Source organism: Ranitomeya imitator, chromosome 6 (genome assembly GCF_032444005.1).
Source record: "Ranitomeya imitator isolate aRanImi1 chromosome 6, aRanImi1.pri, whole genome shotgun sequence".
Taxonomy (NCBI): Eukaryota; Metazoa; Chordata; class Amphibia; order Anura; family Dendrobatidae; genus Ranitomeya; species Ranitomeya imitator.
The window spans coordinates 317,271,002-317,291,604 of NC_091287.1; the positions used below are offsets into that span (position 1 = coordinate 317,271,002).

The 20,603-nt window shown below is 43.0% G+C and overlaps 1 protein-coding gene across 2 annotated transcripts in view; it reads left to right on the forward strand.

Annotated features, from left to right (window-relative positions):
• The window catches only part of HIVEP1 (HIVEP zinc finger 1), a 293,232-nt gene that overhangs the window by 33,697 nt on the left and 238,932 nt on the right, over positions 1-20,603 (forward strand). Inside the window, exons 1-2 of one of the 2 annotated variants that reach the window (XM_069730787.1) lie at positions 15,643-15,814; positions 16,060-16,205. In XM_069730787.1, coding sequence (XP_069586888.1) covers positions 16,166-16,205 — 40 coding nt within the window. In that variant the 5' untranslated portion in view covers positions 15,643-15,814; positions 16,060-16,165. Of the gene's footprint in view, positions 1-15,642; positions 15,815-16,059; positions 16,206-20,603 lie in introns of those variants that run through there. The other variant, XM_069730788.1, reaches the window with a different exon arrangement.

A 20,603-nucleotide genomic window follows, 5' to 3' on the forward strand; every position in this document is an offset into this window, starting at 1 on the left:
AGCAGCCTTAAATAGATCTTGTTTTAACTTTTACCCCATCTTGTGGCCCACTGTTAAATCATGATAGAATGTATGACCTCTACTGTGATTCAATCTCCGATCAGGGTAAATGTGCCTGAATCAATTGCAAAATTAATCTACTTCTTTGGAACTTAAAACAAAAGTCAAAATAAGCAATACAAAATGCCAAGGGAAGAAGCATTTATGCGAAACGCGCGTCAAGGGGCCAGCAGGGAGACACATGGACATTGCCAAATACAATGGGTGAGCAGGAGTAACGGTGGGGTGCATATGAGCGGTGGTTCATGCATTTTGTACCTTTGATTTATCACCGTTTTTTTCTGTACCTTCTACTCTATTTATTTCCATATAATTTTCTTTATATGAGTTATGATCTGACTTACCCCTGGTTACTTTTGTCCCTGTTCTCTCCTCTGCTGCACCAGCATGTCTCCGCATTTATTCTTCTCTTTGGTGCCAATATATATAGCTCGTATTATGTGCATGTAATTTTGCTTAACCCCTTCAAGACCCAGCCTATTTTGACCTTAAAGACCTTGCCGTTTTTTGCAATTCTGACCAGTGTCCCTTTATGAGGTAATAACTCAGGAACGCTTCAACGGATCCTAGCGGTTCTGAGATTGTTTTTTCGTGACATATTGGGCTTCATGTTAGTGGTAAATTTAGGTCAATAAATTCTGCATTTATTTGTGATAAACACGGAAATTTGGCGAAAATTTTGAAAATTTCGCAATTTTCACATTTTGAATTTTTATTCTGTTAAACCAGAGAGATATGTGACACAAAATAGTTAATAAATAACATTTCCCACATGTTTACTTTACATCAGCACAATTTTGGAAACAACATTTTTTTTTGTTAGGAAGTTATAAGGATTAAAATTCGACCAGCGATTTGTCATTTTTACAACGAAATTTACAAAACCATTTTTTTTAGGGACCACCTCACATTTGAAGTCAGTTTGAGGGGTCTATATGGCTGAAAATACCCAAAAGTGACACCATTCTAAAAACTGCACCCCTCAAGGTACTCAAAACCACATTCAAGAAGTTTATTAACCCTTCAGGTGCTTCACAGCAGCAGAAGCAACATGGAAGGAAAAAATGAACATTTAACTTTTTAGTCACAAAAATTATCTTTTAGCAACAATTTTTTTATTTTCCCAATGGTAAAAGGAGAAACTGAACCACGAAAGTTGTTGTCCAATTTGTCCTGAGTACGCTGATACCTCATATGTGGGGGTAAACCACTGTTTTGGCGCACGGCAGGGCTTGGAAGGGAAGGAGCGCCATTTGACTTTTTGAATCAAAAATTGGCTCCACTCTTTAGCGGACACCATGTCACGTTTGGAGAGCCCCCGTGTGCCTAAAAATTGGAGCTCCCCCACAAGTGACCCCATTTTGGAAACTAGACGCCCCAAGGAACTTATCTAGATGCATAGTGAGCACTTTGAACCCCCAGGTGCTTCACAAATTGATCCGTAAAAATGAAAAAGTACTTTTTTTTCACAAAAAAATTCTTTTAGCCTCAATTTTTTCATTTTCACATGGGCAACAGGATAAAATGGATCCTAAAATGTGTTGGGCAATTTCTCCTGAGTACACCAATACCTCACATGTGGAGGTAAACCACTGTTTGGGCACATGGTAAGGCTCGGAAGGGAAGGAGCGCCATTTGACTTTTTGAATGAAAAATTATTTCCATCGTTAGCGGACACCATGTCGCGTTTGGATAGCTCCTGTGTGCCTAAACATTGGCGCTCCCCCACAAGTGACCCCATTTTGGAAACTAGACCCCCCAAGGAACTAATTTAGATGCCTAGTGAGCACTTTAAACCCTCATGTGCTTCACAAATTGATCTGTAAAAATGAAAAAGTAATTTTTTTTCACAAAAAAATTCTTTTCGCCTCAATTTTTTCATTTTCACATGGGCAGTAGGATAAAATGGATCATAAAATTTGTTGGGCAATTTCTCCCGAGTACGCCGATACCTCATATGTGGGGGTAAACCACTGTTTGGGCACTCGGCAGGGCTCGGAAGAGAAGGCGCGCCATTTGACTTTTTGAATGGAAAATTAGCTCCAATTGTTAGCGGACACCATGTCGCGTTTGGAGAGCCCCTGTGTGCCTAAACATTGGAGCTCCCGCACAAGTGACCCCATTTTGGAAACTAGACCCCCCAGGGAACTTATCTAGATGCATATTGAGCACTTTAAACCCCCAGGTGCTTCACAGAAGTTTATAACGCAGAGCCATGAAAATAAAAAATAATTTTTCTTTCCTCAAAAATGATTTTTTAGCCTGGAATTTCCTATTTTGCCAAGGATAATAGGAGAAATTGGACCCCAAATATTGTTGTCCAGTTTGTCCTGAGTACGCTGATACCCCATATGTGGGGGTAAACCACTGTTTGGGCGCACGGCAGGGCTTGGAAGGGATGGCACGCCATTTGGCTTTTTAAATGGAAAATTAGCTCCAATCATTAGCGGACACCATGTCACGTTTGGAGAGCCCCTGTGTGCCTAAACATTGGAGATCCCCCAGAAATGACACCATTTTAGAAACTAGACCCCCAAAGGAACTAATCTAGATGTGTGGTGAGGACTTTGAACCCCCAAGTGCTTCACAGAAGTTTATAACGCAGAGCCATGAAAATAAAAAAAAAAATTATTTTCTCAAAAATGATCTTTTAGCCTGCAATTTTTTATTTTCCCAAGGGTAACAGGAGAAATTTGACCCCAAAAGTTGTTGTCCAGTTTCTCCTGAGTACGCTGATACCCCATATGTGGGGGTAAATCACTGTTTGGGCACATGCCGGGGCTCGGAAGTGAAGTAGTGACGTTTTGAAATGCAGACTTTGATGGAATGCTCTGTGGGCGTCACGTTGCGTTTGCAGAGCCCCTGATGTGGCTTAACAGTAGAAACCCCCCACAAGTGACCCCATTTTGGAAACTAGACCCCCAAAGGAACTTATCTAGATGTGTGGTGAGCACTTTGAACCCCCAAGTGCTTCATAGAAGTTTATAATGCAGAGCCGTGAAAATAATAAATACGTTTTCTTTCCTCAAAAATAATTATTTAGCCCAGAATTTTTTAATTTTCCCAAGGGTAACAGGAGAAATTTGACCCCAATATTTGTTGTCCAGTTTCTCCTGAGTACGGTGATACCCCATATGTGGGGGTAAACTACTGTTTGGGCACATGCCGGGGCTTGGAATTGAAGTAGTGACGTTTTGAAATGCAGACTTTGATGGAATGGTCTGCGGGTGTCACGTTGCGTTTGCAGAGCCCCTGGTGTGCCTAAACAGTAGAAACCCCCCACAAGTGACCCCATTTTAGAAACTAGACCCCCCAAGGAACTTATCTAGATATGTGGTGAGCACTTTGAACCCCCAAGTGCTTCACAGACGTTTACAACGCAGAGCCGTGAAAATAAAAAATCATTTTTCTTTCCTCAAAAATTATGTTTTAGCAAGCATTTTTTTAGATTCACAAGGGTAACAGGAGAAATTGGACCCCAGTAATTGTTGCGCAGTTTGTCCTGAGTATGCTGGTACCCCATATGTGGGGGTAAACCACTGTTTGGGCACACGTCAGGGCTCGGAAGTGAGGGAGCACCATTTGACTTTTTGAATACGAGATTGGCTGGAATCAATGGTGGCGCCATGTTGCGTTTGGAGACCCCTGATGTGCCTAAACAGTGGTAACCCCTCAATTCTACCTCCAACCCTAACCCCAACACACCCCTAACCCTAACCACAACCCTAATTCCAACCCTAACCCTAAGGCTATGTGCCCACGTTGCGGATTCGTGTGAGATATTTCCGCACCATTTTTGAAAAATCTGCGGGTAAAAGGCACTGTGTTTTACCTGCGGATTTTCCGCGGATTTCCAGTGTTTTTTGTGCGGATTTCACCTGCGGATTCCTATTGAGGAACAGGTGTAAAACGCTGCGGAATCCGCACAAAGAATTGACATGCTGCGGAAAATACAACGCAGCGTTCCCGCGCGGTATTTTCCGCACCATGGGCACAGCGGATTTGGTTTTTCATATGTTTACATGGTACTGTAAACTTGATGGAACACTGCAGCGAATCCGCAGCCAAATCCGCACCGTGTGCACATAGCCTAATTCTAAATGTATGTGCACACGCTGCGGAAAACGCTGCGGATCCGCAGCAGTTTCCCATGAGTTTACAGTTCAATGTAAACCTACGGGAAACAAAAATCGCTGTACACATGCTGCGGAAAAACTGCACGGAAACGCAGCGGTTTACATTCCGCAGCATGTCACTTCTTTGTGCGGATTCCGCAGCGGTTTTACAACTGCTCCAATAGAAAATCGCAATTGTAAAACCGCAGTGAAATGCGCAGAAAAAAACGCGGTAAATCCGCCATAAATCCGCAGCGGTTTAGCACTGCGGATTTATCAAATCCGCAGCGGAAAAATCCGCAGAGGACCAGAATACGTGTGCACATTCCTAACCCTAGCCCTAGCCCTAACCCTAACCCTACCCCTACCCCTATCCCTAACCCTACCCCTACCCCTAACCCTAACCCTACCCCTAACCCTATTCTAACATTAGTGGGAAAAAAAAAATTTCTTTATTTTTTTATTGTCCCTACCTATGGGGGTGACAAAGGGGGGGGAGGGGGGTCATTTATTATTTTTTTTATTTTGATCACTGAGATATAATCTATCTCGGTGATCAAAATGCACTTTGGAACGAATCTGCCGGCCGGCAGATTCGGCGGGCGCACTGCGCATGCGCCCGCCATTTTGGAAGATGGCGGCGCCCGGGAGAAGACGGACGGGACCACGGCTGGATCGGTAAGTATGATAGGGTGGGGGGGGGGACCACGGGGGGGGGGGATCGGAGCACGGGGGGGGGGAATCGGAGCGCGGGAGGGGTGGAACGGAGCGCGGGGGCGTGGAACGGAGCACGGGGGGGCTGGAATGGAGCACGGGGGGGTGGAACGGAGCACGGGGGGGGTGGATCGGAGTGCAGGGGGGGTGATTGGAGCACGGGGGGAGCGGACACGAGCACGGGGGGGAGCGGAGCACAGGGCGGAGGGGAGCCGGAGCAGTGTACCGGCCAGATCGGGGGGGGTGGGGGGGCGATCGGAGGGGTGGGGTGGGGGCACACTAGTATTTCCAGCCATGGCCGATGATATTTCAGCATCGGCCATGGCTGGATTGTAATATTTCACCCGTTATAATGGGTGAAATATTACAAATCGCTCTGATTGGCAGTTTCACTTTCAACAGCCAATCAGAGCGATCGTAGCCACGAGGGGGTGAAGCCACCCCCCCTGGGCTAAACTACCACTCCCCCTGTCCCTGCAGATCGGGTGAAATGGGAGTTAACCCTTTCACCCGATCTGCAGGGACGCGATCTTTCCATGACGCCGCATAGGCGTCATGGGTCGGAATGGCACCGACTTTCATGACGCCTACGTGGCGTCATGGGTCGGGAAGGGGTTAAAGGGAACCTGTCACCCCCAAAATCGATGGTGAGGTAAGCTCACCATCATCAGGGGCTTATCTACTGCCTTCTGTAATGCTGTAGATAAGCCTCCGATGTAACCTAAAAGAGGAGAAAAAGAGGTTAGATTATACTCACCTGGGCGAGTGATCCGATCCGGTTGGCGTCGCAGGTCCGGTCCGGGCCTCCCATCTTCATTCCATGACGTCCTTTTCTGGTCTTCACGCTGTGGCTCTGGCGCAGGCGTACTTTGTCTGCCCTGTTGAGGGCAGAGCAAAGTACTGCAGTGCGCAGGCGCCGGAAAGGTCAGAATTCTGTAATGCTGTAGATAGGCCCCTGATGACAGTGGGCTTAGCTCATCATCGATTTTGGGGGTGACAGGTTACCTTTAAATAAAAATTTTTGGGATTTTATTATCCTTTTGGTGGTTTATGTACTCCATTTTTTTTTTGGTGTTTCTTTGAAGCTTCTTATTTTTTACTCCAAAACATTCATTTCACAATAGAAGCACTTGTGGTCGATCAGGGCAAACATGAGCCAATACTGCAGCCCAGCAGTGAGGTTGGGTAACGCCGCTGAGCTCCCTAATTGGCCGTGGCGCTGTTGATGTGACATAAGCGCTGCAGACATAGGGAACAGCGGCAGAGTCTGCACAATTCCCAGGGAGGTTGTACAACGGATGTGCGAATGCAGGCTTCCTCACTGTAGACACTAAACTGATGTCGGACAACTTTAGTCAAATGTAACTTTGGTTAAGAAAGCAGCAATGTCTGATGAAAACTGCAGATCTAATCGCCCTCTGTAGGTTGAGACCTCTGTAAGTTTAGGCGCGAAGATAAGTTTTGAGTTGCGGGAGACTCACAGTAGTGAAAACCCAAAAAGAAAAAGTGCAAATAGTTTATACCACACAGAAATCCTCTTCTAGATTCTAAGTTCTCTTTATTTGTAATAATTGCCAGATTGGTTCTGGTTTCCATCTTCCCACCAGCCTTGACTTGTTGACTTATTTTGTTATTGTTTTACTGCAGTGTGTGTGTGGATAATTTAGTTGTGTCAGGTTTTACAATCTGTTTTGGTGAAGTCATCAGTCATGTAGCTTGCAGTCTATGTGTGGCTTTTGTAGCACCGTGTCAGCGATATTCTCTCTGGCTGTGTGAAAGTTTTTTCAGTACATTTTCAAAACTCGTATATCAGTGTCAGCAGTATGAAAGCAGTCTAGAATGATAAATTCACAACCAACAGTAACTTGCAGGCACGTTAACGAAACATTCAATTTCCAACATTTCATGAGGAGAAATGTTTAAAGTTTTACCCAAAGTTAACATAAAGCACCAGTATAAATTTAGGACCCAGATCAGACACTTAAATAATTATAGATTCCAGACTAAATGCAGACAGCATACTGCAAAATAAAGCCACATGTCACAAGCGAATATAAATGCGAGTTCAGACAAGACCCCAGAATAAAATAAGACACCAAATTGTTTTTAGTCTCAGACCCCACAGTACAATTAGCCCTTGCTCCTACAGGGCTAAAACGCTCATCCCTCCTCGGCTCTTGGGGTTGTATTTGGCGTCTCCTATAAATTAATACAACTGTATACTGTAAGACAAAATGATGCAAGGCTAGGTGCACACTAGTCTTTTACTGAAATATATTGGAATGTTCCCATAGACAACCATACACCAAGCAGAGACCAAAGTGTTTTTTCGGCAGGTACCGTATTTTTTTGGACTATAAGACACACACACTTTTTTCCTCCAAAAATGTGTCTTATAGTCCGTATAACTATGTAATCCTTTATGATTTTTATGATTTAAATTGTGCTGCTGTGATACCATAATTTCCCACGGGATCAATAAAGTGTATCGTATCGTATGTACCTGCTGTGGATGGTCACTCCCATCTCTATGCACTGAAGCCGGCGCCGAGGGGTTGGAGGGACTATGGGCGTGGGGAGCAGTGAATATTCATCTTTTTTAATGGAAGGCACACTTTTAGCCACAGCCGCCCTTAAAGAGAATGAATATTTCCTGCTCCCTATATATTCCTCCTCTTTAGTAGCTTGCACACGTGATTCTCTGCTGCAGGAAGCTGCCAGCTATGGCTAAGAGTGTACCTGCTATTAAAGAAGATGAATATTTACTGTTCCATACGCACATAGTCCCGGGTGTGGGGAGCAGTGAGTATTCCGGCAGCTGTCCTTGAATTGTAAGCGTCGCATGATGTCACTGCCATGCGCTGCTTACAAGCAAAAATCGGCTGCTGGCATCAGAACGGGACACTGTGAGGGAGCGCAGGGAAGGTAAAATGAATGTTCTTTTTTTCTGGTGGGGGCAATGCATTCCAGGATAGGGATGAGGGGGCCATGCATACCAGGATAGGGTTGAGGGGGCCATGCATACTAGGGTGGGGATGAGGGGGCCATGCAAACCAGGATGGGGATGAGGGGGCTATGTATAGCTGGATTGGGGACATATGTTTACCAGCATGGGGGATATTAATACAGAATTGGGGGACATTACACCTGTAGCAGTGTCAGCAGCAGGTCCCCCTCCCACCCCACATAACAATGCGTCATGACCACATTTTTTGCTTCAATTTTTTTCTGTTTTCCTCCTGTAAAACCTAGTTGCGTCTTATAGTCCGACAAATATGCTAAGTGTCTTATTGTATAGGAATATGAAGCCGACTGTGCTTTCCTGTGCAGAGGGCTACTTCAAAGAAACTTTTACCATGCGGTATTCATTTCTGGTGGACAGATGCCTCAGAGTCAGGCTCATACATCCTGAGCATACAGTTGTGTGAAAAAGTATTTGCCCCCTTCCTGATTTTCCTATTCTTTTGCATGTTTGTCACATTTAAATGTATCAGATAACTAAACATATTTAAATATTAGACAAAGATAAGACAAGTAAACACAAAATGCAGTTTTTAAATGAAGGTATTTATTATTAAGGGAAAAAGAAATCCAAACCTACAGGGCTCTGTGTGAAAAAGTGATTGCCTGTTAAATCTAATAACTGGTTAGGCCACCCTTAGCAGCAACAACTGCAATCAAGCGTTTGCAATAACTAGCAATGAGTCTTTTACAACTATGGAGGAATTTTAGCCCATTGATCTTTGCAGAATTGTTGTAACTCAGCTACTTTGGAGGGTTTCCGAGCATGAACCTCCTTTTTAAGGTCATGGCACAACATCTTATTCAGATTAAGGTCAGGACTTTGACTAGGTCACGCGAAAGACTTAATTTTGTTTTTCTTATGCCATTCAGAGGTGGACTTGGTGGTGGGTTAAGCAGCAGGACAATGATCCAAAACACAAGTGTGCTTCAGCTGGAGGTCACGAATCAGATGGCCAGATATTCTCATTCAGGATTTTTTAATAGACAGCAGAATTCATGTATTAATTTATCACAGCAAGTCTTCCAGGTCCTGAAGCAGCAAAACATCCCCAGACCATCACACTACCACCACTGTATTTTACTGTTGGTATGATGTTCCTCTTCTGTTATGCTGTTACTTCTACACCAAATGTAATGGAACGTACACCTTCCAAAAAGTTCAACTTTTCTTTTGTCAGTCTACAGAGTATTCTCCCAAAAGTCTTGGGGCTTATCAAGATGTTTTCTGGCAAAACTGAGGTGAGCCGTTATGTTCTTGTTGCTCAGCAGAGGTTTTTGCCTTGGAACCTTGCCATGCATGCCATTTATGACCAGTCTCTTTTTTTATGGTGGAGTCATGAACACTGATCTTAACTGAGTCATCGCTGTGCTCTTGGGGTAATTTTGGTCATCTGGCCACGCCTGGCAAGTTTAACCACTGTTCCATGTTATTGCCATTTGTGGATAATAGCTCTTTGTGGTTCGCTTGAGGAACATCTTTATAACCTTTTCCAGATTGATAGTTCCTTTGTTTCTCATTTGTTCAAGAATTTATTTGGATCATGGCACAATGTCTAGCTTTTGAGAATCTTTTAGGGTATGTACACACGTCAGGATTTCTTGCAGAAATTTTCCCGACAAAAACCGGACATTTCTGCCAGAAATCCGCATTCGTTTTTACCACGTTTTTGATGTGTTTTTGACGCGTTTTTTCCCAAAAGCATTGAATAGCGGGAAAAATGCAGAAAATCCACAAAATTAATGAACATACTGCTTTTTTTTACCGCGATGCGTTTTTTTCGCGGAAAAAACGCATCATGTGCACAAAACATGCAGAATGCATTCTAAATGATAGGATGCATAATGTATGCTTTTTTAATGAGTTTTTATAGCGTTTTTACCGCGAAAAAAACGCAAAAAAACCTGAACGTGTGCACATAGCCTTAGTCTACTTCACTTTGTCAGGCAGGTCCTATTTATGTGTTTTGTTGATTGAGTACAGGTGTGGCAATAATCAGGCCTGCACGTGGCTATGAAATTAAAATTTGTCTTTCCAAAAATGTGATAAACCACGATTAAATTGTTTGCCCCCACCCCCCTTAAATCACTGTGTCGCACAGGGCCCTGTAGCTTTGGATTTCTTTTCCCTTACATAATAAAGACCTTCATTTAAAATGCATTTTGTTTACTAGCGTAACCTTTGTGTAATATTTTAAATTTGTTTGGTGATCTCAAACATTTAAGTGCGGCAAACATGCAAAAGAATAGTAAATCAGGAAGGGAGCAAACACTTTTTCATGCAACTGTATACGCCCAACACACAAATGCGCACAAATGTATTATGGACCTAGCCTAAGTACTTGAAGATTCAAAATGTAGCAACTGACAGAAGGTGTCCTTTTTTTTTGGTCAGGAGTCTATATGGTGTATTATGTAGGCACCTTTATTTGTGGTTTTGCATGTTCATTTTTTGCTCCCCTTCTTCCCAGAGCCATAACTTTTTTTTATTTATAGGTCAAACTGGCCATGTGAAGGCTTTTTTTTTTTTTTTTTTTTTTACGGGACAGGTTGTACTTTTGAACAACACCATTAGTTTTACCATGTCATTTACTAGAAAACAGGAAAAAAAGTGCAATCCCACCCTTGTTTTTTGTTTGACTTTTTTACTAGGTTCAACTAAATGACAAAATTGACCTGCCATTATGATTCTCCAGGTCTTTACGAGTTCACAGACACAAAACATGTCTAGGTTCTTTTTTATCTAAGTGGTTAAAAAAAAAATTCCAAACTTTGTTTTAAAAAAAAAAAAAAAAAATTGCTCCATTTTTCATGATCTCGGCTTGGGTGAGGGCTTACTTTTTGTGTGCCGAGCTGACGTTTTTAATGATACCATTTTGGTGCAGAAACGATCTTTTGATCGCCCGTTATTGCATTTTAATGCAATGTCGTGGTGGCCAAAACCCCCCCGTAATTCTGGCATTTTGACTTTTTCTCGCTAGGCCGTTTAGCGATCAGGTTATTCCTTTTTTTTTTATTGATTGGGTGATGATACCAAATACGGTATGTGTTTTATTTTTTTTAATTGTTTTATTTTGAATGGGAAGAAAGGGAGGTGATTTGAACTTTTTTAGTTTTTTTTTTTTTTTTTTTTTTTTAAAAGAATTTTTTTTTACTTTTGGCATGCTTCAATAGTCTCCATGGGAAACTAGAAGCTGCCATAACCCGATCGGCTCAGCTCCATATAGTCTGATCAGATCGCCTATATGTAGCTGAATTACTCGCATGCCATGAGTGCTGACCACTGGGCGGCGCTCATAACAAGCAGGCAGTGACAACCATGGAGGTCTCCAGGAGACCTCTGGTTGTCATACCAACCCACTGGTGGGCAGATTTCCGTAGCGATTGCCGGAAGCACTTGTTAATTGCTGCTATCAGAGTTTGACAGCCGCATTTAATGGGTTTATAGCCGCTGGTGGATCGCGATTCCACCCACGGCTATTGCGAGCCCATGTCAGCTGTTCAAAACAGCCCATCGGACCGGACAAGGACCGCCCCTGGGTGAGTATAATCTAACTTGTTTTTCTTATCTTTCAGGTTACATGGGGGCTTATCTACAGCATTATAGAATGGCCGCAGCTTATAGGCGAATTTTGGGGTGACAGATTCCCTTTAAATTGGTTAAACTATCTAGCTATTATTAAAAATGTATTTGGTGTTTTTAATGTTATTCCCATCATCCCAAGTAATTCCTTGTCCAAAAGAAAGGACCTGCTGATCAAAGGGACTCCCACTGATACAGAGAACAGATCATGGCCTCACACGTGGGACAATGATGGGAATACCATTGTTCTACTCTAGAAGGTTGATAACTTGCTAAGATGGAAATAGTGAATAACCCTTTAATGTACAGTTTTGTATTAGTTATGTCCATCTATAATACTGTATTTGCAGTGAATGTTTTTGTTAGCTGTGGAGGTCCCCTGTGGTGCTACCTAATATTTCTGTAGATATGATACTACAATTATAATATAACTTATCAGATTATAGAACTTCAAAAACGATATTTTTAGTTCTGGTCTATGTAGATCCTCTGGGTATGAACATGTATACATACGCGAGCCAGGCCTTTTATCTTCTATCAGAATGCAGGAGATATCGTCTACATTTTAATTCCATAGGATATAAAAGAATAAAGGGTTTTAACCAGCTCCAGTGATCTGCCAAATTCTTTAGTAGAAAGCTAGCATACCAGAAGATGGTGTGTTAATGCCTGGTGCTCCACACTGTCCCTCCCATTCTCAACACTCGGTGCAGAGAGGTGGGAATGAAGCAGTCTCCTCATTGTCCTTGAAAATCATCTTCACATCTGAAATGAAAGACGCTCAGATCTCTGGCCCATATTTTCTCCCATGGCAGATGACATGACATTAAGCAAGCATAACCTGATAAATCTGAAAATGATAGTGATATGCATGCAGATCCCACCATGTATAGTTCTAGTGGGTACACAGACCCGTGATGAAACAAAGGAAATCAGCGCTGTTGCGTGCTTGTCAAAAAGGTGACGTCACTTCTTGTGCAGCACTATTCAGTGACAAGTCTACCTGACCACACATGACTGTTATGCTTGCATTGACTAAAAATGGCCAATTTTTTTTCTTTTTTTTTCTTTCTGATTTAACTTTGCAGGAGCTGGACACTAATTTTATAAATACACCATAATTTATTATATGGCGAGTGTTACAGCCTTGTTTTTTCAGAAGAAAGGAATCTCTTTGAATATACAGCTTTTAACACTATCACTCTTATACAATGGTCGATCACTACAACTCTTGGTCTGCGAGTAGGCAACATGCTATGTTGCTTGTGAGTTAAAATACTGGGAACCTTGTCAGACGATCAGTTTGTGGAAAGTGCTATAAATTTGCATGTGATTTTATTGCCTTATATTTACATTTGTGCCTAAGGTTAAGCTAAAATCTGGAATAATCATTATTTTTATTCTTGTCAAAGTGATGGCCTCCATTATAAGTCTACGAAGTCTGTCAAGTGCTGCCAGTGTCCACCATGTAAAACATCTATCTAATTTATCATAGAAACAAAGAAGTTGATATGAACAAAATCTTGGGCTGGCCATACATATAAGATGGCTGTTCATCTGACAGTTATCTTTCCAGATTCCTCCATACACTTTAGCTCTCAGAAAGTCGCTGCCAAAAACCTTTGCTAGCAGCATATCTCCCTTGAAAACAAAAGGATCGGCCTATGAAATTCCAACGGCTCCAGTCTTCTCTTGCTCGACAATCTGACAAGAATGAGTTGAGAGACCCCCTATATTCATTGTATAGTTGGTCCCGCCAAAATCTCGGGTTCAGGGGATTTTCGTCTGTGTATTGGGACCCTTAGGGTATGTTCCCACTGTCAGTAAACGCTGCTTACATCCGCAGCGTCCAACCCACGGTGGCCAGATGTTACAGCATAGTGGATGGATTTCAAGAAATCCCATCTCCACTATGCGTGTATGGACGCCCCCGGCTTTCCTGCAGAGATGGACATGCGGAGCGTCTTTCTAGACCGCAGCATGTCTATGTATCCTGCGGAGACGCTCAGTCTCTGCAAGATAAATATCACCAGTGCAATGTATTGGGTGCGGTGATTCCGCACGGTTCAATGAACACATGCGGAATAAAGGTACCGTCACACTCAGCGACGCTGCAGCGATTTAGACAACGAGCCGACCTAAACTAGGTCGCTGTTTAGGTCGCTGTAGAGACGTCAAACACAGCAACTCCAGAATGATGCAGGAGCAATCCAGTGACGCAACGGCGACTCACTTCTCGTTCTCGCTGGTTGTTAGCTCCATGTCAAACAGCCGGAGTGTACCGATCCGACACACATCTAGGGGCCTTATGCTCGTTGCTGGCGTTGTTGCTTTTGATGTCAAACATGACGATACACGCCGACCTGGCGACGAAATAAAGTTCTAGACTTCTAGCTCCGACCAGCGATGACACAGTGGGATCCAGATCGCTGCTGCGTGTCAAACACAACGAGATCGCTATCCAGGACGCTGCAACGTCACGGATTGTTGTCGTTCTCTTTGCAAAGTTGCTGAGTGTGACGGTACCTTTACCTGCATTCAAAAACTATCAGCGCTTTGAACACAGCACATGTCCGCTTCGTCCAAAGTTCTGCCTAAACTGACCGTGGGGACGTAGCCTTGGACATACTGCACTTACTGATTTCAAAACCAAAAATGATCGAGTTGCCACTGAACGTACTGTGAGCGCAAGCCATGTAGTTTACTCCAGCAGTATAAGATCCCCAGGGTGTCAGTTTTTGTTTTCTCTGGAAAATACAATAACTAAATATTAGCGTCCGGGGCGGACGTATTATTGGTGCAACCAGTGCAGCCACACAGCTGCCCAGGAGGTAAGGGGGCCATTTCTATCTCGAAAGCAGGTGCAATATTGTATTTTTAGGAGCTCTTGGGCTGCAAAGGGCCCATATATGGTTCTTGCACAGGGGCCCTTTTCTGTCTATATCTGCCAGTGATGAGTCTGTAACAATGTGTATGAAGGTGCTATTCTTAATTTATTATACTGAAAGAACCAGGATCTGATGACTTGTAAGAAATTATAATGATGTTTCTTCCTTATTTATTTTCCATTCATTGCTAAATGTAGAATTTGTATGACATGATCCCAGTTCTGTGTGATGGATCTACGTATCCTGTGGTGTGCTCAGCCTTTGTGCACGTGTGTAATGTGGAAAGCAAGCTGTAAACATGGATGTCCTATTGTCTGAAAGAGTTAACCGTTTTGGGATTTGTGTGACTAAGGCCCTGGCTGGCATCATGGAGTGCAGAGAATCTCCCCACCGCCTAATCCTCTTGGGTTCCTGTTAGGCGCTCTATGTTGCATAGGGGTTTCCCCATGCTCCTCCTCCCAGATTCATTCATATTTCCTCACTCTCTTTGCTCCTTCCCCCTTTTGCTGCACATTATTCAGCCATCCTGTATCGCCCCTTGTCTTTTCCAAACTGTCAAGTGCCTGACTCCTGCCTCATCTGTGCCTCCCTAGATCCAGCCCCCTCATCCCATTAATGTTCCCAGCACTGGTAAAAGCCCACCCTCCTTCAGGCTTTCCAGACTGTGCTCATGGCACCCTGCCTTTTCTCAGAACTAACCCTTAAAGCCATCCTCTAGTAGAGGGATGAGAATTAACCCCTGCGCCACGGCTCTGCTTCTGTAATGCTGGCCTCAAAATAGCTGCCGCAATCTGATGGGTGAAGTGGAAAAACCATCACTTTGTGCAAAGGAGAGCGCATCACCTCTGGCTATTGTCCGCCACCCTTGCAGGTTGTCGGTGCCAAGGCATTTTCACTGGTCCATCGTTGTTGGACACCACACAGCGTTTTTCTACATGCATTTAATCCTTGCAAATAAATATAATTGGCAAAACTAATAAATAATCTGGCTAAGCCGTGTGCAGATCCCATTTGAGAGTGCTAATGATCTAATTGGCTCCCTCCGCCTCTAGCGCTGTGAGCCTGGTAGGTCCCTTGTCTGTGTGGAGGTACATGTAATGCTTTCTGAATATGTGCATGTGAGCTTTCATTCACACAGGCCAGCAAATGTTCTCCTTTTCTCTCTCCCTCTCTCCTCTGTCACCCCTTGTCTCCCTACCTCCCCCTTCCCTCCTCCTCTCCCTTTTTCTCTCCCTCCCTCTCTCTTTCCCTCCCCAGTATACTTGCAGTGTTGCAATAGGACGACAAGGCATCCCGATTTGTAAAGCAGGCACATTAGTGGGCTGTGCACATCGCATGTGATTCATAAAACCATGAATGATCCAGAGGCGAGCAGCCAGCGAGATCTTCATGTGCAGGATGATGCTGTTTTGTTTTGCATTGCCCTGAAGGAGGTGTGTGTACTGTATACGTGTGTAAGGCTGCTGTAGTATTCATTAGAGCCCTTGTCCCGTTTTATTTTCCTTAAACCGCACTATTAGTTTCCATTCTGTCTTTGCTCGTTATTATTTTTGCTAATCAAATGCAGTGCTGTACATTTTATGGGGTGCGAGAGGGGAGTGAAGTCCCAGACCAGTGCATCCTGGCTCCCCTTTAGTCTTCTCTTCCCTCATGTTGTTTTTCTCCTTCCCTTGCTCAGCTGCTGGATTAACTGGTACACTTGGCGGGTATATGGAGGCTCCTCTCCGCTGGCACCGCTCTCCATTTTTGAGAAGGAAAAAACAGGCTTCAGGAGGAGGAGGATCATGCCTCGGACAAAACAGATCCACCCCAGAAACCTAAGAGGTTAGCAAATGGTTTCTCTGTTTTGATTGTATGCTTGTTTTGGAGGGATGCATCCAGCTGTTTACCTAGTAAAGGTGGCAGTGCGAGGGAGGGAGATGCTCTGCAGCATGTCATTGTTTGCTAGCTGCAGTCTTGTCCTGGATAGAGTCATAAGAAGAGCTGGTGATTTCATCGCACGCTTTTCCAGCAGTAAAGTGTTCCATGACCCCCAGATATAGCGTGGAGCATCCTTTGTCCTTCTTGAGTTACATGTCAGTGTTGCTCGAATGCGCTAACTCACATTGTATTCTAAGTTTTCTGGCCAAGCGGATTATGTGACATCATCCTCAAGACTTCTATAGAGACACCTTTACCATTATCAGGGCCTACAACATGACCCGTGTTTGTAGGCCTCATCAACCAGATTGGAACTAGGGTCAAGTTCAGAAGCAAGGGTCACTCAGTTGAAGTCAAGCTTGCAGTGGGAAAACTTCATTTTACCCATCTTTATTTCATAGCGCTAGTACTCTGTTATTACTGCCCCTGCATTATCGAAAGGAACCATTGGAATCTCTCCATGTCAAGTTTGCCAACATTATTGTGTGCTGTTTATATTCCTCATTTACAAATTACATTGATGTGAGACTGCCTAGAACTTTACAAAAATTGGCTTTTCCAAGCATATTTTCTGTGTGCAAACACAGCAGGGACATTGTATTTTTTTTTCTAATTACATAGATAAATCTGCCAACTTTTAATTTGAGTTGTAATTATTGTTTAATGTACAATAATGATTAAGATGGTTTATAAACCGTGTAAGCCCATATTTACGCTGCTGTATGATATTGATTTGTGTGTTAAGCTGTAATGTTTCACATATTATTTTACTTTCCGGTTGTAGCTTTTTGTGGCAGCTATAAAGTGTGCATCTAACACGTGGTTCACTCCTGATGGCCCTTACCTCTGTGGCACTGTAGATGGCAGAGGCCTAGTACACACCACACCAAGCAGAGTAAGATTGTGCAGAGATACACTATTGCATAAAGATACCTATTTTGGTTTCTGGTAATGCTTTGACCTTGAGCATGTTCTTGAAAGTGACTTCAGTAAATCACAATAGTCATAAAACACTTCCATTCTAAATCGCAAACAGTGGTAATGTAAAATAAAAAATGATTTGCTGCTTAAGAAGGTTGTCATTTTAACTTTTGTTACTTCTTAGGCTCCGAGACGTATTATATGACAAACTGAGCTTTCACTCAGTTTGCGAGTCTTTGTTGGTGACAACCCAACTACAGGGCCGCTGTGTCCAGTGATTGGCTGCAGCAGTTATGAGCTAGGTAGGCATGACATCAATAGACATTAAAGACCTCCCTTATGTTTTTGGATTGGGGCGTCTTGGGTAATTTCAGCTTTTGGAGATGTTTACTGTCTAATTGATCCTCTCAATTTTTTGAGGAATGGAGTTGTCCAAAGTGGAGCTTACTCTTTGCCACATGGGTTTTTTTTTGCCTTCCTCTGGATCAACATGTTGGGGCATGTTAGGTTAGGCTATGGGTTGAACTAGATGGACTTAAAGTCTTCCTTCAACCTTAATAACTATGTTACTGTTTTTAGTCTCGACAGGTCAATTCCTGCTTAGACACTACCAGCTAATTTCTAGGAACATTGTCTAACTTTTCAGTGCGTTTTTTGTTCAAATGTCCGTGAAAGTTTTTGTCTGGTTAACACACAACCAAAATTGGCTCCTGTTGGAATAACTTAAAATGCAGCTCCTTTTCTTCCCACAGATGTATGCGTGATATGAGGCAAAAATGTACATTTACCACATTTTTCTTATTGCATTCAAAGAGTAAAATCTGTAGCAAATCTGGAAACAAATAGTGTACCGTGGAAGTGACAACAGCAGAATAACTTTTTCATGTTTTTTTTACTACACATGTTAGTTGTGATTTCTCCAAATAAAACAGTAGTTGACTCTACACAAGCCACACGGTCATAAAGAAACTTCCAAAATTGTACAAACTTGTTTGCCTAATTAGTATTCACCGGCGTTGTGTTACAAAGTAACTGTTATACTTGAGTTTTAAAGTACAGAGGAATATTTCCGTTTCCGTGAGTGGGAACGCCCAACACCTTGATGGCTGACTTGGTGTTATACTGGATTTTTACTTCACTCTCTCATGTGACCTGTACTTCAAAAAATATCTACAGAATCTGCCCTTTTATTACCATTGAAACAGCAAAAAAACTTGTCTTCACAATTGCAACACAATACTAATTGGTCTTCCTCTTGGAGCTCATCCCTCACGCATCCGCTTTTTGCATACGAGTTGTATTTGTGATTTTCACTGATAACACTCTTGCCTATCTTAGTGAATAGAGCCGGTCACATGTCCATGAATTTTCGCAAAATCAACATTCCAGAATGCGCTGATGAAACTCTGACTTATTTTCTCATGCGAGAACATCACCGACGTCTGAATGAGGCCTTACCAGACTCTCCTGTCTCCAATCTATTGTCAATGAAGCTGCCAGGAACATATTTAGAAGCTTAAAGAAGGCGGCGTCAGCATCTAGTATTGATAAACTTGCTTTATTATCTCATCGCAAATCCAGAACCGGCAGCAACGTTTTGACCCCTAATATAGATCTGGGTCCTCTTCAGTCTAATAGTGGGTCACAGCCCTCCTATTTTAACCCCCTGCGTAAAATCAAAACATCTGTGCATATCCACCATTAGATACAACTCTTACAGCAAACTTGTCCTTAAACATTCCAGTTTCATCACCAATATTCCTTAAGTATATATGTTCAAGGCCAAGTGTGATTCCGTAAAAACTCCATGTAAACAATGCAGAAAAAGAATAAGTGTATGTGCTGATGGCAACATGTGGACCGCATTTGTAAGCAAACCTACTGGGCATGCTCAGGAAAAGTCTCTCTGATTGGTTAAGACTGAAATGCTAGCTACCACAGCATACTATAGAGGCCAACATTGGTCAACATAAACTCCCTCCTCATGTTTGATTGGCTGCAGCGCCTTTCAATATTTACCGCCTCCATTCGTGGGTTAGAAACAATGAGGGTGTACCTGGAAATGGGAAATGTCCCTGCTACTAGAGCCACAGAGCAGCGATCGTGGGGCCTATAATATTATATAATATAAAACAATCAAAATACTGTATATCAAGAAAGTAATCCCTGGTAATAAGGGCCGTACAGCTCAATATCATGGGCTCTATCATTATCTAATAGGACAGGGGTGGATCGCAGAGCAATAGCATATATTAAATGGCTCAGTGAAATCCATCCAACTTGTGTGGCTTATGAATCACAGTATAAATAGATCTCATGTGTAGGGCCAGATTCCTAGCTAGAAATGGGAGTATTGGTATGATTAGGCGTAGTTTATACTGAAATGTTCTGCATTCTAATATATAAGTATTTTATCATGGACACAGGGCATTAAAGGGGTATTCTCCTCTCCAAAATCCTAACCCAATACGTAGGTTGTATAATAATAATTTTAGTTAATGCCTCCAGTTAGAAATGTAGTATAGTTCTTCTCATTCACTTTATTGGTTACATCATGAGCAGGGCATTGCAGTCACTATAATAGTTGTCTTAACCATGGACATCTAAGGGGGCTTTCACATTGTGCTTAGACTCCCGTTAAGTGGCCTCATTGGGGCTTTTGTCAGAAATCCCCCACACCCCAACTGGATTCAGATGTATGCACTAACCTAACGGGTCCATAGCCTATAACGGTGACAACAGTCAGTGTGCGCTCTGATGTGCATAATTTTAGGCATGTACATCTACTGGAGATGGACACCCAGACGTAGTAGACTGCATCTGGTGTCCACCTCCAGTAGGTGTATAGACCGGAAAGTGATGCACGTCCAAGACCACAGTCGCTCTGACAGCGCCATTATAGTCTGTAGCCCCTTTGTCACATGTCCGAATCCCATTTTGTAACTAGATACATGTAGTGTAACACGCTGGGATTAGATACAGGGCTCAGCGGACTATATCACACAGAATGGGATTTGATACACAGTATCTAATGTGTTACACAGCTCCATCTACTTCTGAGGGGGAGCAGTGGTGTAATATGGTGGGCATTAGACATACGGCGGGGCTTATCTCATGTCACCTACTGTATTCTCACCCATCCCTTGTAGATTGTGAGCCCTCGCGGGCAGGGTCCTCACTCCTCCTGTACCAGTTATGACTTGTATTGTCCAAGATTATTGTACTTGTTTTTATTATGTATACCCCTCCTCACATGTAAAGCGCCATGGAATAAATGGCGCTATAACAATAAATAATAATAATAATATCTTGCATGATTGACATTGTATACACAGCTCTAGGGTATATCATGATTAGATACACATATCTGGGAGGTATTGT